At 48.9% G+C, this 23794-nt stretch overlaps 1 protein-coding gene and 1 long non-coding RNA gene across 3 annotated transcripts in view; both read left to right on the forward strand.

Moving 5' to 3' along the window:
* The window catches only part of TTLL10 (tubulin tyrosine ligase like 10), a 97874-nt gene extending 79916 nt beyond the window's left edge, over positions 1 to 17958 (forward strand). For both annotated transcript variants that reach the window (XM_073316743.2, XM_073316742.2), the window contains exons 8-12: positions 935 to 1106; positions 6133 to 6273; positions 8009 to 8125; positions 15431 to 15524; positions 16707 to 17958. In XM_073316743.2, the coding sequence (XP_073172844.1) occupies positions 935 to 1106; positions 6133 to 6273; positions 8009 to 8125; positions 15431 to 15524; positions 16707 to 17509 (1327 nt within the window). In that variant the 3' untranslated portion in view covers positions 17510 to 17958. The remainder of the gene's footprint in view (positions 1 to 934; positions 1107 to 6132; positions 6274 to 8008; positions 8126 to 15430; positions 15525 to 16706) is intronic.
* A 4380-nt stretch (positions 17959 to 22338) lies between these two features.
* LOC144929535 (uncharacterized) lies at positions 22339 to 23237 on the forward strand. The gene is made up of 3 exons (XR_013634816.1): positions 22339 to 22571; positions 22846 to 22924; positions 23185 to 23237. It is a non-coding gene; the product is annotated as an uncharacterized LOC144929535 (long non-coding RNA).
* Positions 23238 to 23794: the final 557 nt, after the last annotated feature.

A 23794-nucleotide genomic window follows, 5' to 3' on the forward strand; every position in this document is an offset into this window, starting at 1 on the left:
CTGCTCTATTTACAAGTTAAAAGATAGGTGTTTTTCTAACTGCCTACCTCGCAAACTCAACCTCACAGCTAAAAGTCTAGAGGGTTTCTTTCTAGCTCAAATCTGGTCAGCCTACTTGACAAGTCTGTTGATGACGCATGAGCTAGAAAAGAATCTAGGTCACTCGCACTGTCGTGGCACAACACAGTCGAGAGGTGTTAAAGTGCTAATATACTTTAGTCCGTAAAGTCAGCAGCTCTGATATGACTCTGAATACACACGCAAGCCATAGATCTGATGAGTGAAATGATGCCACTTTAACATGGTTGCTTTTCAGAGCAGAACTACACTTTAAGGGACAGAGAGAGACAAGGTGGGTGAGGTGGTATGTTTTATAGAACTGACTTCTGTTGGTCGAAAGCTTGTCTCTCTCACCAACAGAATTTAGTTGGTCCAACCAAAGATATTACCTCACCCACCTTGTCTCTTTAATATTCTGGGGCTGACATGGCTACAACTATACTGCATACTTTAAGACACATCGTTATTTACACACAGAGGGACCCGCATCTGCCCTCCTCACTCAAACCGCTCTCGCATTTGACTCCACTGGGAGTTTTGCCTGAGCGCGGATGATTAGATCGGGCCAAAATGTCAACAGAGGTGAGGGGAAGGGAAATATAGGACAAGAAAGTAGCCGTTTAGTGGGTCATTTGGTTTTGTTCATCAGCTTTCAGCTTCTGTTAAACTTAATCTTTTTGGGTAGCCTCTCCCTCCCATTGATCTAAATCCGTACTTATGGAGTAAAGTGATCAGAGGCTGATCCTGTGTCAACTGAAATCAACGGCAATGCTCCTAGTGACTTCCAAGGGCACAGGAGTGAGCCATTAACTCCCCATGCTACAGCCCTTCATGTCCTTTCTTGATGTCACATCTTGCACTTTCACTCTGGCAGGTATATCGAAAAGCCTCTGCTCCTAGAGGGGAAGAAGTTTGATGTCCGTTCTTACCTCCTCATTGCCTGCACGGTGCCTTACGTAGTATTTTTCGGCCAAGGCTATGTCCGACTTACCTGCACCCACTATGATGCCACTTCTGATGACCTCACTGCTCATCTGACCAATCAGGTAAGCTGAAAATATATCCATCTTTCCACCCTCTGTGATCTGATTGGATGGTGCCAGGAGGTCCCCTTTGTGCCCATAGACCAGTAAAATGATGGACTAGAGATGTCACTATTAGCAAGTGGGGAAGTTGATTTAGGTGCATTCTGGGAGGCAGTTCTGACAGAGATGGGACTCCCAAAAGCAGGGTGCCTTGAGAGGCTACTGATGTGGTTCATGAGTATGTGACCCTTGCACTTTGGCTGGTATGGGAGTGATTGGATCAGGATCCCAAATGTATTATGGCCAAATGGACAGTGTACTGGATTTGGATTCTGTTCTCTGCCACTGATCTGCTGTGTGATCTTAGGTGAGACAGTTCCCCTCTCTGGGTCTCTTTTCCCTTAGTTTGTCTTGCGTACGCAGATCGTAAGGTCTTTGGGACAGAGACAATATATCCCTTGACGGATCTGGGGCCTCGGTCGCTGGTGCTACCATAATTCAAATAAATAATAATCATGCAGCATGCAAACATGTCTTTAATAAAGCATGCCTCTTGCTAGCTCTTGGAATTAAACCTTGATCTTTGCCAGCTTTGCTACCTCCAAGTGAGACCCTTGCACTGGGCCCTGTTATCTGCCAAACGCCCAGCCCACCCTCTCTCCCGCTAGTAACAGCCCCTAAGGGGGGCAGAAGCTTCCTGTGAATGGGGAGGCAGAGGGAGAGGAGGGGGAACAAGGCAAGCTACCGAGACTCTTGGGGAAGGGGAGGAATCAGATCCAGGCTGTGAAGGGGCATCCCGGTAGGTCCTACGGCCATTCCTATGGCATTTCGAGAGCAGCTGATGCCCAGTACCCTGTGTTCCCCCGCCCTTCTTGGTGATTGGCACCCTGACCTCTGCCCAGGTTTTGGTGCCCTCTCCTGTCTCCCACCTGCCCTGGCGGTTGGGGCACTTACTGCCCATCCCCCCAGGGTGTCTGTGCAAGGACCCATGGCAGCTAGAAGGCGGGACCTGGGCTGGGCCAGGGAGTCCTACTTGCTCCCCGGTGGCTGGCCTAGTCTCACGTGCTGTGGTGGCTGCTCCAGTCCCTCCTCCAGGTCTTGCTCTCCTCTGCCCCCGCTTCCCTCCCATGCTTGTGGGGCCCGAAATACAGCTGGATGCTGCTCAAACCCCCACAATGTATTGTGAGGGTGCAAACCAGTGGGTGGGGTGGAGACATTGATCCACCACCCCCAATATTTCCAAACACACCTGCCCACCCCCCCAGTTCCACGGCCCCATGCGATCCCCCTGCTCAACATATACCAAGCAGGGGACCAAAGTCCACCAGAGGTTTTGCGTCACACGAGGCCCACATCAGCTAGGGCTGACCCCTGCGGTAGAGAATAAATGGGCACTTAGGAAAGAAACCACAGGGAAGAAAAGCGTTTCGCCTGTAATGCATGTGCTCCCTCCAGTGGAATGGTGTGTTCAGGCGAGCCTGGGAGATCTCCCCACCTGGCTCTTTGGCTTTGTTTCTTGCAGGAGTTTTATTGTTATTGCAGAAGGGTAGCTCAGGACACGTATTATAGCCACTTTCTGCAATATATGCTGTTATCAACTTGTTTTCCTGGAACAGAGTTGTTTGCTCAGCTCGAGGGCTGTGCACAGGGGATTTCAAGTGCTCAGGTGAGACCCTCTGGCACAACCGACATCAAACAAGGGACAGGTGTTTATTAGCAGAGCATAAATTACCTAGAAACCTGTCGGGAAGAGGGGGAAAGGTAACTCACCTGAGCAGCTGGCAACGTGGAGGACTTTTTTTCAAACTACACTTGATTCTGTCCTTCCTCCCCCGTGCCAGGAAGGCAGCCATTTTTCTCTTGTATGTTTCAAATGTCAAGCAGAACCATTTTCCACAGCGCACCTCTACGAAAACGCCCTGCAGTTGGATAACAAGGTAGCTTGCTCCCCTTGCTGCAGGGAACTTTGCTTTGCTAAACACCAGCACTGTTTTGGCTTAAATGCACAATCATCTCTAGCTTGACACAGAAAGTATAGTGTCAAAGCTTTGTTCCAAATGTATTTATCTGTAAATCTACACAGAGCCGATGACTAATTTGGCATCCTGTTTCAACGATTAATTAATTATTAATTCTTATTGTATGTGTTGTTTGTATTACCCTAGTACCTAGGAGCCATAGTAATGGACTGGGACCCCACTGTGCCAGGCACTGTACAAACACAGAACAAAAAGCCAGTCCCTCTCTCAAAGAGCCTACAGTCTATGGATGGGACAAATTCATATCTGATTTCGGTCCATTGAAGTACATGAACCAACATTAGCACATTTGGTCCACTTTTGTTTGCAGATGGACTCAAACCAAAACCCTGATTCATGTTTGAAATTCTGGCCCAGATCCCAATTTTGCTGCTGGTGCCTGTCTTAGTTTTGGATTTTACCTTCCTCTAATCCCAGCTAAGGACACATCTGGGGGAGCCGAGGTCTTGCACCTAGGACAAACGCTCCCTTTCTCCCACGCCACCTCATTAATACACCCCTGCCAGCCAGTCAGTGGCTTTCCGTCCCACGAGTCAGGCAACAGCTCATCAACAGAGAGGGGCTGATTTTGTTTCACAAGCAAGCACAAGGGAATGTGAAAATGGATCCTGAAACCTTGGAAAGAAAGCTACTGTTGTGTCTGTTCCCATCGACAACCCTTCCCCCCCCCCGCCCTTTTTTTTAAGAGCTTTGCCATGTTTTATAAACCAGCTTTTAAAGGGTCTCTCAGCCCAAATCAAATTTGTAGTTATTGAGCCAGACCCTCGGCTGGTGTAAACCAGTGGACCCCATGGAAATGATTGGAGCGCCACTGATTTACACCAACTGAGGATTTGTCCCATTATTTTTTACAAACTTGTCTTTCTCCTTTAGGCTGACCAGACAGCAAGTGTGAAAAATCGGGACAGAGGATGGGGGGGTAATAGGAGCCTATATAAGAAAAAGCCCCAAATATTGGGACTGTCCCTATAAAATCGGGACATCTGGTCACCCTATTTTCCTTTGACAAGGTGAAGTTTGTTCCATCCAGGGCTGGTCCTTGTGAGGCGCTGCTGAGGGTGCTCAGCACCTCACAGGATCAGGCCCTCTGTTTTCAAGGGGCACGTGCTGGCAGGAGCCAGTATGCACTTATCTTATGAGGACAGGTGGGAGTGGGAAGACAAAGGCTCAACAAGTGATAGGCCTCATTTGCCTCCTGCCCCGGCCAGGGGACAGTGATTTAAACTGAAACCAGGATGAGACGCAGACAGCGCCACTAATCAGAAGTTTTGCAGCTTAGCAGCAATTGCATGGCAGATATGTTTGCAATCCTGCCCAGCTGTTGCATAAGGAGAGGGGATTTATCTCTCACTGGCGAATGCAAACACCCAGGGCTTGATAAGGCTCCACCTTACCCAAGGATTAATGAGACAGCGGAATTGAGACTTCTTCTCCCTGATTTCCTCTAGAGATACACACATGTGCATGTTTCCCAGGCGCTCTCTCTCTCTCGCAGCTTCCCTTCCCAGCAGAGAGACACTCTCCGGAAGTGGGTTTATTCCTGGTTGTGTGGGGGAGTATTACACTGGCTGGGAGCATGGCCTCGTCCTGCCTGTCGCATGGCGAGCCGGGGGGCTGTGTGTTCACAAAGAGAAATGCCTTCCTAAAAATGCCTGACGCTGCTTTAACACAGTTGCTGGGTAATGGGGGCTGCTGTAAGCATGCATCACAGGCTGCCTGCCCCTAAAGTGATATCATCTAGGCAGCAGCCAGTGGAACGGGAAGGAAAAGGATAATATAGAGCAGGGCACTGGGAGTCTGGACTCCCAGTCCCAGGGTCTGATTCTCAGTGAGTCCATTCCAGGCCTTGGGCAGGGAATGGGGAGGGGGGTTAATGTAGTTTTAAGCCACCTTTGGGGCATTCTCTATGTTCTGGGGCCATACAGGGGCCTGCCCCCCGATGAGGCTGTTTCTCATGGGTCTGCATGAGGCCCTGGGAAGCCGAGAATAGCTGCAGTACAGTGCCATGGTCCCAGCGGGCCTCCAATCCAACCCTTAGTCCCGGGGCTGCAAGCAGGGCTGGGGTGGAGCACTGGGGGGGACTGGGGAGAGGCTTGTGTAGCGAGCGTTCTCAGGGGGATGTTTATGCCCACTTCAAGCAGCATCATGGGGCTTTAATGCAACTGAGAATCAGGCCTCTGGACTCTGTTCCCAGCTCCGTCACTGACTCGCTGTGTGTCACTTCACCTCCAGGCTGGGAAGCAAATGGACTTTCATGCTTGGCTATGAGGCGCTTTCTAGCAGGTCCTCTGTGCACTGCGACTGCTAGCTAAGACTCTGGGTGGGCTCAGACTATCTTTGTGTCCACACTGCACCCCTAGTTCTGATTGCATCCGGGCTGCCTGAAACTTGTGCATTCAGGGATTGATCCTTCGAGGCACTGAGCACCCTTAACACCCACTGACTTCAATGGACATTGAGGGTACTCAGCACCTCACAGGAGGACTTAGTAACATTCTGCAGGATCAAGCGTTAGGACTCTAGGTCTGATCTCACCCACCCTCATATTTCCCATGGTGTCAGTGAGCTCACTCATCTTAGCAATTCAAGGGGCTGACCTGCACCCTGGCCTCCAAGAGGCCAATGGGAATTGTGGGTACCCAGCACCTTCCCGAGCAGGGTCCCAAAGCAAAACATGAGGTAAACAAGTCTGGAACTTCCAGCTGGGAATTCTGACATGGGAGCCAGAGCCCTAAAGCCATCAGAGCTAAACCCTCTGAGCAAGGGTGCTTGGGAAGAACAGACTGGCCACAACTCCTAGCCCAGAGCGTTCCTTCTGCAGTTCTCACTTGGATCCACTTGTTTTCCCATCTCTTGGGCCAGGTGGCAACTCAGAACCTATGGTTTGAGTCTGGTTTCCTTATGACCATTCCTCTCTTCCCCTCCCCATTCCTCATTGCAGGGAGGGGGAAATCTAAGCCTTTTAACTAACCATCCCTTCGCTTTCTCCATCCGCCCTTCCCCCCCAGTACATGCAGAAGAAAAACCCCCTGTACAGTCAGCTGAAGGAGGAGACGGTGTGGCGGATGGAGCGCTTTAACAGCTACGTTAATGATAAATTCAGGCAAGCCAAGGGCCTCCCCAAGGACTGGGTCTTCACCGTGTTCACTGTGAGTGTATGGGGAGCCTATGTGCGTGCGCGGTGTTAATTAGGATTCCTGGAACAGGAGGGAGGGCAAATCTGCTTGCTTCTCAGATGCCTGAGGGGAAACAGAGGGGCATCAAGTAGGGGAAGGTATTGGCAACACCATAGTAACCGTTTACCAGCAGATGCTGAATGCGGCAGCATTTTACTGTTAAAAACCACCCTAAAAATGTGCATCAGAATCTACTGGAGTCTTTCATCTTGTTCATGTCAATGTAGGTTTTATTTTTACATCACACTTTGAGGTGACTTGTCATGAAAGAGGGCGATGGGCAGCAATTACCTGGAGCAGTGCTCTCGTGTTATCCATGCTTTCAATCCAATGCCACGGTTCTACAGTGAAAAGTCAAGGGGCGTCAAAGAGATGTGTAGATTGACAGGACTCAAGCCGAAGTGTGACTGCACTTTTGAAGGCCTTTGTATAAGCCCATTCATTTATGGCCTGATCCCAATCACATACACTCTGTTCTTGCAGTGGGATGCTCAGATTGTGGCTGGATAACCCCTCCTGTCATGAAGAGTGGAGCAGACCTAAAAGGCTTGATTTCCACCCCGCACTCCCATCTTGCACAGGCCAAGAGGGGAAGAAAGTTAGGGACGGAGTCTCTGGGGCCATCCAGTTCATCAGCCTGACCCTGATGATGCAGTAAGGTTCCACGCAGCTTGAAACATACGCTGTGGATGGAAATGAAGGGAGCAGAGCTCAGAAAGGACAAGGGCTGTTAAGCTTTGTTGTGGTTCTGCTGTTGTTTAAAACGACACCCAAAGGAAATTAAATGCTAAAAACCTTAAGATAGCATTAGGTTTTTCACTCAAACCTTAGGGAACCAGCTAGGAAGCAACTCGGACTAAGTTTGCCAAAAGTTTCACTACGGTTCTGAAATCTTTCCACCAGCCTGGGTTCAGGTTATTGGACAGAAACCATAAAACACAATCATTTCAGCTCAAAACCAAGCAAAACCTGGCAGTGTCTGCTCCATTTTGCCCTATGTTTTTGGCTTCCTGAACCCGCACCTCAGAGCACAAAACTCAGGGAGTCTGTGAATCGTCAACTGCCACTTTTGTCCCCAAGTCTGGTTGTCCCTTTTAGAAGAGTAAATGAAGAAGTATTTCTCGGAAGTTTGTAAACACTTGTTCTGAGTGAGAAGCCAGGCTCAGTTCCATGGTGCAGTCAGTGTGATAGCACCATGGAGTAGCTAGGTTCAAAAGAAGCCCTCAAGGAGGAAGTCAGAGAGATGGGTGAAGGTTGAATATTATGCAAGGACCCCTTTTATCTGGTAAGCAGTATTTTTCCTCAAGCTTCCTACCAGAGAAGGTGTACAGTGGGTGGCTGTCTGCTTGAAGATGGGAAGGCTTGTGAGGAAGTGTTGTTCACAAGCCAACAGGGTCCAGGGGTCTTATGATCTCAGCTGGAATGGCTCCAGTGTCTGCCTAATATGAGAAAATCCACACTGGAGATAGTGGGTGTCTCTGGAAAAAACACTTACATGGGAAAATCCTGCCCTGAGTTGTGGATTTTGTGCCCCATTTCACATGTGATTTGGCTCTCAAATCCTCTCATTTTACAAACCTGGGAAACCATCTCTATAGTGACAGGGAAGGGTAAAGTTTGCTGGGCCGGTTGGTTGCATCGCAACTAAGATGCTGTGCTCCTGTGTGTTTGGACTGACCCTAAGAGGCCGTTATCGTGTGTCTTTCAGAAGAGAATGCAGCAGATCATGTTGCAATGCTTCCTGGCTGTCAAATCCAAGCTGGAATGTAAACTGGGCTACTTTGATCTCATTGGCTGTGATTTCTTGATTGACGAAGACTTTAAGGTATTTAGCAAAATCTTGTTCCCTTCATGCATGCAGCCGCTTCTGAGAAGGAAGAAGCCAAATGTTTAACAGCGCAGAGCAGCCCTTCCATAAGAGTTTAGGGTGGGAAGTGAATACTTTATCCAGTTAAAACTGTGATTGGAATTTGGGCAGGAATGTGGATTTAATAGCGAAAAATATCAAGGGATCTTTAGTGACCAGAAGCCCCCGGTCTCAATTTTACATCGCCTCTGAAAGATGGCGGGCCGGATACTCAGCTTGTATAAGTCAATGCATCTGCCTTGACTTCAAAGGAACTATCCTGATTTACACCAGCTGAGTATCTAGCATTGAAACTCCAACAACACAGAGACCCTTTCAAGGCTATGCTGGGGCACTGGCTCGTTACTGATCATCAAATTACCAGCAGAACTTTCTAGATGTTCCTTGTAGGTTTTTCATCCATGTACTGATCCATCCCAATCCAACTTAGCTTGTGAGAACTGATAGAATCACAGAATAAAACGGTAAATTGGGAAGTACAGACAGAGAAAGAAAGCTAGAAGAGAGGGGAAGGACTGGCTACAACCATCACGTTGCCTCAAAGCCCTATAGAACCACCTGGCCTGGACACAACAGAAAGCTATCTGGTTTACTTTGCTTTTGTAGACCTGTTGCTAATGTAGAAGCTAACTCAAACATATTCCAGCAAACCCTACTACAGAATGGCAGTCATGTATGCAGCACAGGGCATGGTGCCCACACAATAGTGTCCTTTGTGCAGGAAATCTATGGCAAGAGAGAGTTAATGGCAAAGACACAGAAACTGGCACGTCTCAAATTTCAGTGACAACTGTCTTTTTGCAATGTTGGCATGCAAAGCCCTGGCTGTGTAAACCTGATATAGAAAGGGAGATCCAATGTCACTCTAGTCTGGCAATCCCTCTGTGGTTAATTAAAAGCGTTAGCTCCACTTCAGTGAAAACATGGCCCCTGGAGACTATTACGTCTCTATGTATTTTGTATATGGACGGATAAACAGATCGGTTACTTTAGAATGGTTTGATCTATAACCGTGGTGGGGATTTCAGTGCTGAGAAACTGGAGACCCAGCAGTGCTGAGCAGGTTTGGAAGTCTGTTAAAATGGGGAAAGGGAGTAAAGCAGGACTATATGTCTGTATTTGTGTATTGCAGGCTATTCCTTGTTCTCTTGTCCTGTAGGGAGACAATGAACCTGATTCTCTGTTCATGTACACCACTGTCAATTAGAAAAAACTTCACTGAAGTCAGTGGAGATACCTCAGGGTAGAACTGGTAGAAGAGAGAGGAGACTCAGGACCAGTGCCTTTAACCCAGTGTTAATGGTCTGTTGAAGTTTGTACGAATACCATGGTTGCTGGGGTGATTGGGTAGTTCCTGGCTGGGCTTCCTGTTGTGTAGGGATCTGCACCCATAAGACACAATGGGCCTGGTTCTCCTCTTCGCCATACACCAGAGACTTCAGTGGCATCTGATTCACATCAGAGTAAATGAGGTGCCTGAATGTGCGGTGTTCTGCCCCAGAGCAGGGCTCCCCTTCTAAAGGGGCAAGGCTGTGATGTTCAAGTTTCTCATGTTCCAAGGGCCCACAGGCATTGGAGTGGCTGTAAAAGGGGGTGGAGGGACAGGCTGGAGGGCTGAAGGGCTTGATAGTGGCAGGCATCACCTTGGAGTTCTGTTACGTCTTCAGCTCCAGTCCAGGATGAAAGGGATTGAAAGGTGTTGCCACCTGATGGATTTCCAATGGCCTAGATGATACAAACCGGGGTGTGTGTATGTGTGTCTTTAGGACAGTGCAGCGTGTCCCCTTGGTTGTCAGTCTAAGCTGGGAAGCCAAGGGCTAACCGGGTCGCACGGATGGAGCTGTTCCCTCACACCAGGAACTCCCTCCGGAATGAGGAATGTAGGTGGGACAGGGGGAAGCTTGCATCAACGATGCTTGTGCTGAGGTGTGCTATAGATCCAGGTGGTCTCCCCCAGAGCCGAGCATCCAGCGCCAAACTCACATACACACAGTTAAAGGAGTGAATTGACGGGAGGGAAAGTGCTGGTAGAAAGGGCTAATATTAGCTTTCTCCCATCTATGTCCTTCCTTCCTCCTTGTTCCAAATGCCTAGACACCCCTGAATCAGTCCCCAGTAGGGCTCCAGGGTCCTGCATTTGGCTGGCGCAGTCTTTGAAAGGCATTTCTGTCCCAGAGCATGGTCTGCAGCACATTGGTTGCAGCGTGCATGCAAACAGGGCCCGTGGAAAGGACCCACAACCCCTCTGCAGCACCGACCACTCTTGTCTCAGCCGCAAGGAGGAGGGCATGGGGGCACAGTGCTTGTTGAGCACAGCTGTTCTGCCTCCTCGAGTAGTTTTGCCAAGACCCAGGGCTTAGGGGGAGTTCATTTAAATGGTCTCCAGTCAGGGAAGCAGTTGACAGGAAGGATTGCATCAGCCAGGCAGAAGGGCTGCTCTCCTCAAGGGCCGCTGAGGCGTGTGGCTCTTTTAGTAGCAATAAAGGGATTCAGCCAGCCAGCCACGGGAGAGCAGACTCCAGCTTCGCCTGCCAATTTGTGAAAGCCAAACACGTTGGGGATAAAGGGCCAAAATCACCCCTGCGGTGAGCAGGTGCAGTTCCATTCATTTCAATGGTACTGCTGCCCACTCGCTCCTGGGATCATTGGGTCCTTGGAGTGGTGCTCCAGAGAGATAGATGGTTCCAGGCCAATTTCAGGAGCTCAGGATAAAACCTGCTTTACAGCTTCCGTCTTCAGGGGTGGGGGGAATCTGCCAGCTAACTTTGTGACCTTTGGCAGCACTAATTGGTTCCCTTGTGGGGAGTTCAGCAGAGACTGAAGGCCCCTCTCAATACTCCAGTGCGCTCAGGATTTCAGCCTCATCCACAGTGTAACATGAGACCAGGCCTCTTTAGTATTATTATTAATCAGCTGCAGTGCGGTGATTGTGCATCAGGACCCCATCACGGCGAGGTGCTGTACAAACATGGACCAAAAAGATAGTCCCTGCCCCACAGAGCTCTGGGCTTGGGACCAGACTCAGAACCAGCCCTGCAAAGCTGCTTCTGAACTGGGGATTCACATGCAAAATAAGCACAAATCTCTGCCCCCCCAGGACCGCAAAGGGATGAAGGAGTTTGTGTCTGAGGTTGCAGCTGTAGCCGGTATCTTCTTAATTAGTTATGGAGGCTAAATCTTTTAAATGTTACTTTCCTGGCAAGAACGCACGCTCCAAGGTAACCCACACAGATCACTCTGTGAGTGTTAGTGTGTATAAGCACATGCATTCCCCCACCCCGCACGGTGTATGCGTTGATGGAACCATATTTACTCCACAACTCGTTTCAAAGGCAACACAAGAGACAACACAGAGCAAGCTCAGGGGGGCGCCAAGAGCAGCAGAATAACCACTACCCCTTGTAGCTTTTGTAAGCGCTGCCTTTCCTTGACAAAGCCACTGGCTAAAAGACGCAACATGGCAGGAGTTTTACGTGCCACGGGAAATCTAAACTGCCTGAGGGAGAGTAAATGGCATCACCCAACAGGTATGCCCTGCAGAGACTAGAGAACAGGACTGGAGGAAAACAGTATGGAAGCACAAATTCCCTTGTTTATGTCCAGAGAGTAAAAAGATAATTTGGTTATTTTATTTTTAAGCATTACCTTTGTTTGGTGTTGGGATTTTGCTTCTTCTGCAGTTCATAGGATTAAATAGTTCTTTAGATCTTCAAGGCACTGTATCAACATTAACTAATTCATCTTCACAACACCCTTCCTAGGTTGGTAAGTTGCAGTGTTCCTATTTTGTACATAAGGAAACAGACACAGAAGTCAGAAAGTTAAACTAACAAACACCCCCTTCCCACCCACCACCCATCCAGGCACCAAAACAAATACCCAGATTTTCAAACAAGCTGAGCAGAGGGGGTGCTAGGCCCGTTTGAAAATCTCAGTGGAGGTGGGGTCTGTTGGGGGCCGAGTGCATCTGAACATCTGACCCTTATTTAGGTGGCTAAATGCAAGCTGAGCTTTTTTGAAAATCTGTCCCCGAGAGGCCAAGGGTGTGTAGGCCCCTGAAAATGCAGCTAGGCGTCTAATGGGATTCTCAAGAGCACCTAGCGCTAGCTCACATCGATTTCAATGGGAATTAGGCGCCTACGTTGCTTAGGTGCATTTGAAAAGCCCACTAGGCACCTATTTACATCTTTAGGCACCTAAAAATCCCTTTGCAAAACTGGCCCTAAATGAGTTGTCCAGAACCACAAAGAAAACCAGTTTCAGAGAGAGGCAGAACTCAGAAACTCATGGATTCTGGCCAAGCACTCAGACCCCCACCTGGCTTTTCTTATGAACAAGCTAAGTTGAGGCACCATTAGAACAAAACAAAAGGGAATAATGCAGCTTTCACTCCAGTTCTATACATCTCAAAGGTCTTAAAGCTATGGGACAAATAACGGAGGCCTGGTTTGGATCTCATTGGCGCTGGCGAAGAGCAGGAGTATTTCCACTGAAGTCAGTAGAGTGTGACACTTGGTGTGCGTGAGAATAAACCCATGTATATCATAGGTTGCGAACAGGTGCATCAAATGCAGCCGTAATTACATGCCCAGCAATAAATTCCATGTGCGCTTGAATATTAGAGTCCACTGGGAGATGGGACACCAGCACTATCCCCTATTATTTTCAGAGACCCCCAAAAAAATCTTTACTTTCCACTTGGCCAGCTGCTACAATTAAGCAGTGCACAAAGGACCACACAGTTTATGGGACGTCACTTCGCAAGGTCAAAATTCTTGGGGAAAAGAATCAAACTCTCACCCAAACTTGCATTTCTTCTGAGCCCCAAAGCTCAGACCCCTGAAGCAGTAGGAGTTGTGGGTGCAGAAGGAACACAGACTCGGGTCCTTTGGTAGCTGTTATCTGCAAAGTAACACGGAACAAATTCTAGCCACAGGCGCTCAGAGGCTACAATGATGAGAGCTGTATATGAACCCGAACAGAACAGAAAAAAGATTAAGTAGCTGATAATAAAAGGTATTTGTCAAATGCTGACTGTATCTAGTGCCATTTAAAGAACGAATGAAGGCATGGGCCCAGCCTTGAGGAGCTTGCAGTTTATCAGCCACCTTTCATAGAAAGCTTGCAGTTCATCAGCCACCTTTTCATAAAAAGCCAGGAGAGGAGGGATGGTCCAGTGGTTATGGACTCAGGAGCCCAGGGTTCAATTCACTGATCTGTAGAGGTTTGGTTTCCTGCCTGACCTTGGGAAAGTCATTTTGTCTCTCTGTCCATCTGCAAAGCGGGAATAAAAGTACATCCCTACATCACAGGGTTGTTGTGAGGATGAATACATTGAAAACATATGAGAGACTCAGAAGCTATACCAGTGGTTCTCAACTTATTTTCCATTGTGGGTCATACAGGCAGCTCTCTCTGTGTTAGGTGGGCCACATCCACACAATATATATACTGCCTGTATGGCCCTGAGGATGTTACATGGGCCGCAGCTGTGTGCTGATTGGGCCACAAGCAGCCCACAGGCCACGGGTTGAGAACTACTGAGCTATACTGATGCGGGCCATATAAGATAGGTAGCATGGACAGCTTTGCTCCTTCTGTTTGTCTGTTTCACTTGAAAGCATGAAAGGGAAACAAGAAACTAATCCAGACATTTCATAGAATGATAGACTATCGGGGTTGGAAGGGACCTCAGAAGGTCATCTAGTCCAACCCCCTGCTAAAGCAGGACCAATCCCCAATTTTTGCCCCATCCCTAAATGGCCCCCTCTAGGATTGAACTCACAACCCTGGGTTTAGTAGGCCAGTGCTCAAACCACTGAGCTATCCCTCCCCCCCTGTAAAGGTTCATCTGTCAGTACAAAATCTTATGATCTTGTATTTGCGGGGCGCTGAGCAAAGTTTTCAAAGATGGGAAAAAATATTTGCCAGAAGCTATCAATGGAGTTTCAGTGCCCTCTTGTGGTACCAGTAAAACATTTCCATTTCAATGAGAGCTGGCTTTGCTTTCGTTTCTACTCTTCTGAAGGAGACAATCCACATTTCAAAGCCCCTTTTGTGTCTTTTCATTTTCCAGAACAAACTGAGAATTCAGAGTTTTATTTTTCCTCTCAGTAAAAGAGGGGGAGAGGTGAAGGTAAAATTACGGCATCAACCCTGCCTAATTCAAGTGATTTATTTCTAGGGGAAGGCAGGAACACTTATTGAGGAAGACACACTGGCTGCTTCTAATGATGGGCTCTTTCTCCACAGCATTTCAACAACAGAGCACTAGTCAGTCCTAGGAAAACGACGTGCGTAAGCACCCTTTTCTGCCTCCCCGCAAATGGCTGAATGCTCTGAATCTCCCGGCAAGTTCTCAGCATGAGTTGGAGAACCTGTGCTGGAAGCAGAGGCTGAATAGAGGGGTTTAGCTCACTGGGCTTTACATTTGTTGGGGTTTTAATAGAACCGTGCACAACTCAGTTGCTTTGTTTTGTAAAGATTTGTGTGAGCGTTTGCTCTGGTTTCACCACTGCTGTGTCTTACTTGCACCCTTGGATTTGAAAGAGCCTGACAAGTCAAAGGAAACTAAGCTGAATTTAACCCAGACATGCAAAGTCAATGTTTCACATGGTTTTCAGCTGAAACCGAAACTTGGCCCTAGTCTTGCTCAGAACTCAAGCCCTGGAATCAAGGCCCTGGGTCCATTTGAAACCAACCCCTCACTGGGCTTAAACTTGATCTCAGGCTCACTTGAAATCAGGCTTGTCAAAGCTTCACCCCTAACTACCCACACAACTTTGCCACAGGTTCATTCCAAACTCATTTGACAGATGTTATGGAAGCACTATATAAAAAAGACCTAGGTATAGATACTCATGTATATGTAGATAGTTAATATAAAGAGTACAAAATAATATGTAGGGTTTCACTAACTTAGTAAGCTCAGTAAAGCTGGTGTAGATAAGCCCTGCAAATGGCTACCTCTTAAATCTTATGACAGATTCATGAATTTCAGCAAACCTCACAAGTGTCTGTTTTTTAATTAAACCACAAGCTTGGTGAACCGTCACCTGACTGCAGGGCTCGTTATGAAAGTTTTGCGCAGCGCTAGTCAGATCACAGTCAGACCGGAGATGTGGTTAGCCCCTTGCTTATGTTTTGGAATGTGTTGACTTGATTTCATGCCGCCTATTCTCATGCTCATGAATCAGCATCAGCACAAACTGTGGGGGAATAAATGTAGCTTTCAGGCTCTTGTCTATGCTCATCTCTTTTTAGGTCTGGCTCCTGGAGATGAACGCAAACCCTGCGTTACACACCAACTGTGCAGTGCTGCAGGACATCATCCCCACTGTGGTCAATGGGACTCTGGGTAAGTAAAGAGCCCTGCAATCCAGGCCTAAGCTTCCCCAATGCTCTCCATGAGACATGTCCACCTGGAGCAAAGGCACAACAACATGGCTTTGGGCATTATACAGAATAGGAGTCAAGTCAGGGTCTCTTTGCATAAGGGTTTTCATGGATCTCAAACTCTGGATGGGGTCTAATGCCCATTGCAATCAATAGACAGACCTGCTGGCAAAACTGGTGTGGGCCCCTTTGTGCACTAAGGCTGGGACTCTCAAAAGCACTTATGGGACTTAGTCCTATTGACTTTCAGTGGGACTTGTGCTTTTGAAAATCCTACCCTGAGACTGCTTAGGAATATTGCTGTTTGTAGCCACCTGCTCATTCAGGGCAGAACATGTTTCTGAAGATGTTTTCGCTTACTTTTATGTAAAATGTGTGGGCTACATTTTTATAAACAGTCCTTCAAATTGTACCCGTACGTTCCTGCAAGTGCAGCTTTCACATGCATTCTTTTGCAGGCACAGGAATTAGCAACATGCATGCACAGTCTATCCGACTTGGGCATTTATATGGCTCCCATTAGCATAGTATCTTTAATGTATTTATCCTCACAGCAGCCCTGTAAGGTAGGGCAATGCTATTGTCCCCCTTTCACAGATGGGGGACTGAGGCACAGAGGAACTTGTGAGTTGCACAAGAGGTTTGTGACAGAGCAGGAATTAAAGCTGAGTCTCCCACAGCCCGCGCTAGCATTCTAGCCACTGCACCACCCTTCTGTTCTCAGCGTACATTTATGCATGCTGAGCGAACACTTTGCTGCCTGTGTGAGCTATTTGCACACACACACACATGCAATTTGCACATGACAAATCAACTTTATACAGACAGCATTATAGATGTTTTCTGCAGTCTGGTGTGTAACATGGGAAGTGCGTGTGTTTGTGCAAGATGGGTTAGTAGTGTCCTGACTGTGCTTCCTTTCATAGATATGACTGTTGTGTGTAGTGGGTGTTATGCTGGGGTAGTTAGTCATGTCCTGACTGTGTGTCCTTTGGGTGACTTAGCTGTGTTTTGTGTGGTGTGCAGTGTAGTTTGGGATGCATGTGCGTGTGTAGAGGTGTTTAGCCATGTTATGATTATGTCTTCTCTCTGTGTGTGTGTGTAGAGGTGTTTAGCCATGTCATGACTATGTTTTCTGTCACAGATTTGGCTCTTGAGATTTTCAACAAGAGCTTGAAAGGCCAGAGGATTTTGCCTTTGCAGACACAGTGTCATTTTGTGCTGCTCCATAACGGGGGTACGTCTGAAGCTGGACTGAGACCCTCAAAGACCAGGAACGCCCTGGGTATCTCTAGGAACCAAAGGTCACTGACGGAAAGCACCAGCCACCTCGCTCGGCATCCTCCCAAAGCATCAGAGAAGCCTCCAAAGAAACCAAGTGGTCCTGGAGAAAACACCATCTCCACTCCTCAGAAGGTTTCCCAGAAAACTGTCTTAAATATGCCCCAGGTGCAGAACACTGATATACGCAGCGCCTACGCCTGCCATCCTTTCAAACCCACAGTCCAAAGAGGCCAGGTGAGCGGTGCTTGCAGCCAGTACATTATCAAGCCTGTGGTAGTCTCAGAGGAAGGTAGCCTGGCAAAGCTCAGCACAGACGATGGCTCAGAGAAGGACACGGCCAGCACTATTGTTCCCACAGCTGCTGCTTCAAAAGAGACCGCCTATGGCATGTGGTTACAGCAGACCTTTGGGATTAAATCTCCCACATCCCCTAAAGAAGACCTGGCCTTCACCAGCTCCCAGATGGTCTTTCTGCACCTCCACTCCAAGGTCTCAGGTGGCCTGCCTTGCTGGGAAGGCCACTCCAAGTCACTCTACCAACCCCCGATCCACCCCACAGCCCAGGAAACACCATTGATCAATGACAGCAAAGCAGCGGCTGCATCCCAGTGCACCGAGCCACCTCCAGACGATCAGAAAAAGGTGTCCCATCGCGGGTCTTAGACTGAGATCACTGTGTGTTGAATACATGATGCTTTCCCATGAGGAACATAAAAAAAAACACATTCTATGTATCTGTGACGTATCTAAGCATTTTTTGGAAACGGTCACTGACTTTTAAAAGCTATTTTGTTATTTTAGAAGAAAGAGAGAGATGATTGTGCAATACACTGGCTACTGACCACCAATGTAACACCCCCCCGCCACCATCAATCCAGTTCACTCCCCTCCTCCTGCACACAGCTGTCAATTTAGAAAGACCATTGCACTTTGTTTTTTGTTTTTTTAAATCATAGCCTTATCCTGTAAATCTATGGAATGAGACTGAAACCACAGAGTGTGATGTCCTCTTCCAGAGTGTTTCTTTTAATGGCAGCTGAGCAGACTCAGTTATACCCACGTATGCCATTGTGTGTCCTGTGCAATTATGTATGTAATGTGCACTCCTAATCATGTCTTATTCCAGATATATGCGCACGTGTTATTGTTTATGCACCATGCACTCATGTGCTAGGGATCTATTATTCACAATTCTATTCGCATGATCGTATAGAGCCATGGGTCTCAACCTATTTACCATTGTGGGCTGCAGATGCAGCGCTCTGTGTTTAGTCAGGCCACATTGACACAATATCTATACTACCTGCATGGCCCTGAGGATGTCACATGGGCCGCAGCTATGTGCTGTTTGGGCCGCAAGTGGCCCACAGGCTGCGGGTTGAGAACCACTGGTATAGAGGTCTGGTGTCCCTAGCCTCTGTTTGCCAGCTGGGCATGGGCGACAGGGGATGGATCACTTGGTGATTCTCTGTTCTGTTCATTCCCTCTGGGCCACCTTGCATTGGCCACTGTCAGGAGACAGGATACTGGGCTAGATGGACCATTGGTCTGACCCAGTCTGGCCTTTCTTATGTTCTTCTGTCAGTTAAACGAGTGAGATTTCCCAGCCCTCTCTTGCATGGTCTGCGGAGAGATGGTCAATGGCATAATACTTTCTGTAGTGGTACACGCCACTTCCGCCTGGGATGAATCATTCCCCCCATCTTGCTGCACTTTGTTCAGCCTCTCCCCCAGCTACAAGGAGCCACCCTCTTCTCTGGACACCACACAGTGGCAGGGAACGAGGCACAGGTCCTCCAGCTCTGACCACTCAGAGGTGTGGTCTTTTCCAAGCCCCTTTTTTGCTCTGCAGAAGGGTCAGCGGGAGGTCCCCACGCAACAAACTAGTCCCAAGTGAGTCACCTCCATGATGCTTGGAACCGTAGCAGCTCGAAGACAGGACTTCCGAACAGCATTCCTGTTTGCATTGAAACATGAGCGGGCCAGTGTGTAAAATCCTGCCTGTATGCATTTAATAATCCTACTTAAATAGCATTGTATGAACCTGAACAGAGCCGCACAACGCCCCTTCCCCCCCATACGTGCTTCGCGTGCAGTAAGCCCCCATTTTATAGAGATGTGATGCCTCCCTATCACCATGTAAAAAACACCTTCACCACCCCACCCACATAGCCCTGGCCAGAGCAGGAATCGTTCCAAATGATGTGCGAGGCTGGAGGGCGAAGGAGACCTAATGTCCCAGGTTGTTCCTGATCATCTCATCCTACCATAGCGTGTCATTCAGGGCTCGTGAGCCTCCTCTTCCCTGGCTCTCAGCACTCAATAATTTCCCTTCCAGGGCACATGCCCGGATCTGTGTGAGCATAAAGTGATCCCATTACCAGACCCTGCACTTTCCCAACCGCCATGTGTGGCTCCCTCCAATCCCAGCACATCCCCAGTAAATCACAGGTAAGCCCCTCGTGTCATCGGCAGAGGGCACAGGACCCACCCTTTGTGTTCTCCTCTCCGATCTAGTGGCAGTGAGTCTTGCAAAGCGTCTCTGCACAAGGTGCTCGCGCAGAGGGAGGGAATTTCCTTGGCTTCTCCCGCCCCATACAAACCAACCACTGTTTGCAGCCCTCATTCTTTTCTGAGCATGGTGAAGCCAGACGCGGAAAGCCAGTGCTCTGCTAGCTCCAGCTGAGCTGAGGCAGCCGTCTGTCTTTAGAACCATCAGACATCTCAGAGGTTGCGGCATGAGCTTCCCTGGCTATTCCAGAGCCAGCCTGCCTCTCCAGCGGTGCTTAAATCACTAGTGTGGACAAGGTGCCAGCAGTGACCTTCTTGCCTGGGCCTGCTCTGAGCCACTGTGGTTAAAACACCCACAGCTGGTCTACAGTACCGGACCCACTGGTGGACCTAAAGAAAGGCTCGTACGGCCCCCCTGAGTAGCAAGGGCCTTGCAGTGGGGGCCAGGGCTAATGCAAACATTCATTTCCCCTGGACCAAGGATTTTTTTTCTGCTGATAACTGGCCTGGCCCAAATCAAATATCTTGAGCTAAATTCCTCTCTGGTGTGTTTCCATAGAACTCAATGGAGTTACATCATGGAGGAATGTGTCACTTTGGTTGCTGATGGTTTTATTGCTTGAAAATCCCTGATGGGTTATGGCCACAGATCACTTACACTGGGGGATAGAGGTAGGCAAAACACCTAAAACTGGGGACCTGAGCTCCTTTGAATGTAGAGACTGAGGGCTATTGGATTTGGAGATCCCCATCCAAGGTTGGATCCTAAACCAGAAGCAACCTGCCTTCTGGTTCTGATTTGGATGAAGCCAAACTCTTGGAAGAAGAGGCTTTTCCCATGAGATTTTGGCCCAAGATGGCAGAAATCTTGCTAAAACCAACCAGCTCACATGGCTTCAGCTCATGAGATTTCACCTCCTTCAGTTCCCAACCTTCACCCCAGCCTTGATCTGGAACCAAACTCTCAGTTTTGCTGGCGGTGAGGGCTGAGTATAGACTGATCTTCCCCAGTGAATACCACTGGGCTAATTAATGCAAATCAGAGCAGTCCTGATTCCACATACTGCAGCAATGTCACTGTACACTGCAGGGTTCTTCAGTTTCGCTGGCATAAGGCTGTTATAAAGGGACTGTGTGCACCCTTGGCCCACCCAGCGATGCTTGACGCTCCAGTCAGCCGCAGGGGAACATTTCTCATGCAGGAAGTGTTGTGAAACTCAGCAGCGAGCACCGGGTGCTGTTTTCAGAGAGTGGGGAGGAGTCAGACATACAGTTTGCTGCTCTGTGGGATGGTGACACCACCTCAGAGCATCACTAGACAGCCCTCCACAGCTGCTTCCAGCCCTTTCAGTTCTGTTTGTGCCTGTGCATTAAAAAAAAACAAAACCACCCCCCATATGTGTTAACCCTTTCATGTCCATGAGATGCAGGACATGAGGTACATCTAACAAAGTAGATTACTGCTCCGGCTGCCAGTGAAGCCTGACCAAAACCCAGCTCCTCTCCTAAGATCCCCCAAACTTTGGGGACGTTCAGATCCTGGTCCAAATTTTACAGCTGACTCTCTGCCTCTAAAATGGGCCAAACCAAATCCCAGATCCTCGCGCTCCTGAGCATTGAGGATGTTCAGATTTGGGTAAGAACTTCACAGCTCTGCTTAGAACCCTGCTTAGAACCCTGAGCCCAATGGCTCATCCTCAGTATCCCAAGAGGGAGGACAAGGATCAAGTCAGTTCAGTTCCCATCTCTACCTAGGGAGGTGGTGGAATCTCCATCCTTCGAGGTTATTAAGGCCCGGATTGACAAAGCCCTGGCTGGGATGATTTAGTTGGGGCTGGTCCTGCTTTGAGCAGGGGGTTGGACTAGATGACCTCCTGAGGTTTTGTCCAACCCAAATCTTCTATGATTCTCTCTCCTTTTCCCCCTTCCTTCAGCAGCTCCTCTTTCCCTTTCCTCTTCCTCTCCCTTCACTGTCTTGAAAGAGCCCCCTCTTGCATTGCCCACCAATCCCTCAGGTACTAGGAGAGTCACTATCTGCCTGGCCAGCATTCAAATAAAACCAAACCCTTTGTTGTATAGAATCCCAGAAATACAAAGAGGAAAAGGGCCAATATTCAGGCCCATCTTCCCCACCCACCCTGGCCCTGCACAGCCCCATTCTCAGTCCAGTTTCAAATAGTCTCCCACACTCCTCTAGGGAGACGCTTCCATACCAAGCCCTGTGGCAGAGCAATGTCCCATTCCCATCGTCTGCGCTGTCTACACAGACTGTTCAGAGCCCTTCCATGGCTAAGCACCCGCCCTAGAATTTACTTACATGGCTCGTCCCACCACCTTACTCATCCATACATCAACTGTACCAGTTGCTCTTCAGCCCTTTGCTGAGGAGAGGAGAGGGAAGAGATCTCTCCACCCAGAGATCCATCTTGGTTCTGCCTCTGTTTGCCAGCACCTCCTTCCCATGCCTTCTTCTACCCTCCGCGCTAGTGGGCTAATTAGTTCTTTAGTCCTCCCCCAGCCCATTCTGATGCACTAATTAGGCATAGTCAGGGCCACTTGGGCGGGCGGGTGGTGGTCGGGGAATAATTGGTGTTTACGTGAGCAGTTGGCTCAGTTGTTGGTTCCTAGCACCCTGCCACAGCCTCGCTAGTTGGAAATTGTCCCCAGATCCTCCCTTTCATCACGTGATTCCTAGTTGTACCCCCAGGCTTGCCACGCTGCTGGGGCTGCTGCGCTCGGCATCCTCCGGCTGTGTATTAAAGGTCGCTTTCATCTTTTATTTTGGTTGGGTTTTACAGTCAAACTGTCACATTTGCTTATCTCCCCCCTCAATTTCTTTAGCCGGAAGCTGTGACGCTGGGGGATGGGAGAGGAAAGGTTTTCAGACCAACAGGAAACACTTTTACATCTCAGATGCTGCTGCCTCTACCCCAAGCATATTCTTAATGAGCAAGTAAGCGGATGGGCACGGCCCTCTCTCCTCCCGCCATCTGCGCTGTCTCCTCATGCTTACGGACCGTTTGTTAGGGACAAGGTCGGCACGTCAGCCTGCGATTTCGGACTTGACCCCGGGGGCTGAAGCGGCTAAGGGCAGGTGGCTGGCCTGGGGGAGCTGGTGAGAAGAGATGGGGTGCTGTAGCATGAGCGCCCGGCGAGCTGCGTCGGCAGGGGCATGCCAGGATGAGATGGAGCTGCTGGAAATAGGTGGCAGCAGGTAGGCAGCGTGTCTTTGAATCTGGGCGTTCGGAAGGGGCCAGGTGGCCTTGCTGGATACACAGAGGTTACCTTCCAGCTAGAGCCCGCTGGAATACTCCTAGCAATCAAGCAGTTAAAAGCTGAAATGCCCATGTCAGAACTGAGTCTCCTGCCTGAACATGACATTAACGGTCCTGTCCGTGTCACAACCTAGCGAAACCCCATAGGATAAGTGAATAAAGGAACCTCTCCTATTCATCTTCCGTTTCCCATCCCTTCCTCTCCCACGACAGAAAATGGTCCATTTCAGAACCTCAGAGTGAAGGCTCCCTCCATCTCAGGGACCCCGTGACCACGACAGAGACAGGAGGTGTGAGTATAAGCAGAACCTCACAAGCCAAGAGTCACACCTAGAGTCAGGTAGGAGAGTCCGGGCCTGTTTATTTCAAGGGGGCATGGTGTCATCATCACCACTTAGGCTTTTCCACTCCAGTAAGGTGCCTGACACCATTACATGGATAAGCCCTGAGCCCCAAACAGCGATGAACGGTTCTCACTATCTCAGGGTGTGGGGAGGACTTTTCCCCTCCAGTTTTACACAGTCATACGAATCCACACATTGTTTCTTATAGAACCTGAGGCTAGCTGAAGAGGAAGATTTTCAGGGGAGGATCAGAGAGCTGAACCCACAGGTGAGTCTAACGCCATTATGATTTGTGTCAGGGTAGCTCCTAGAGGCCACAGACAGGGTCAGATGCTGGGCGCTGTTCCCAGGAGCACCTCACAATGCTCTTCACCCCATTGTACACAGAGACATCTCACGGTAGGTGAATGGCAGGCGCTGGGAGCTGAATCCAGGTCTCCTGAGTCTCAGTTCAATCCAAGACCATCCCTTCTGCTCTGAACCTTACATCCAAACACCTGAGCAATGTCAAAGAGTTTGCACCTAGATTCCATGGGTTCCACCTGCCGTTTCCATATGTGTTTCAGGATACTTCCCACCAGGCTAATAAAGAGATATTGTTTTTGCTTCCAGGCAGAAGTGTTGTGGGGGAGAACACAGGAGGAACTAAGGAACTTCCTATTCACACAGCCCATCACTGGCTGGGAAGGGAGGAGCATCCACTCTCTTGGGGAAATAGTATGGTCCTCGCTGGTTCTTATGCGCAGCTGTCACATGGAGGTAACCATCTCATCCTATCTGCACCTTCTGTCTCTTTAGCAAGGGATTTCCCAAATGCA

Source organism: Lepidochelys kempii, chromosome 18 (genome assembly GCF_965140285.1).
Source record: "Lepidochelys kempii isolate rLepKem1 chromosome 18, rLepKem1.hap1, whole genome shotgun sequence".
Lineage (NCBI taxonomy): Eukaryota > Metazoa > Chordata > Testudines > Cheloniidae > Lepidochelys > Lepidochelys kempii.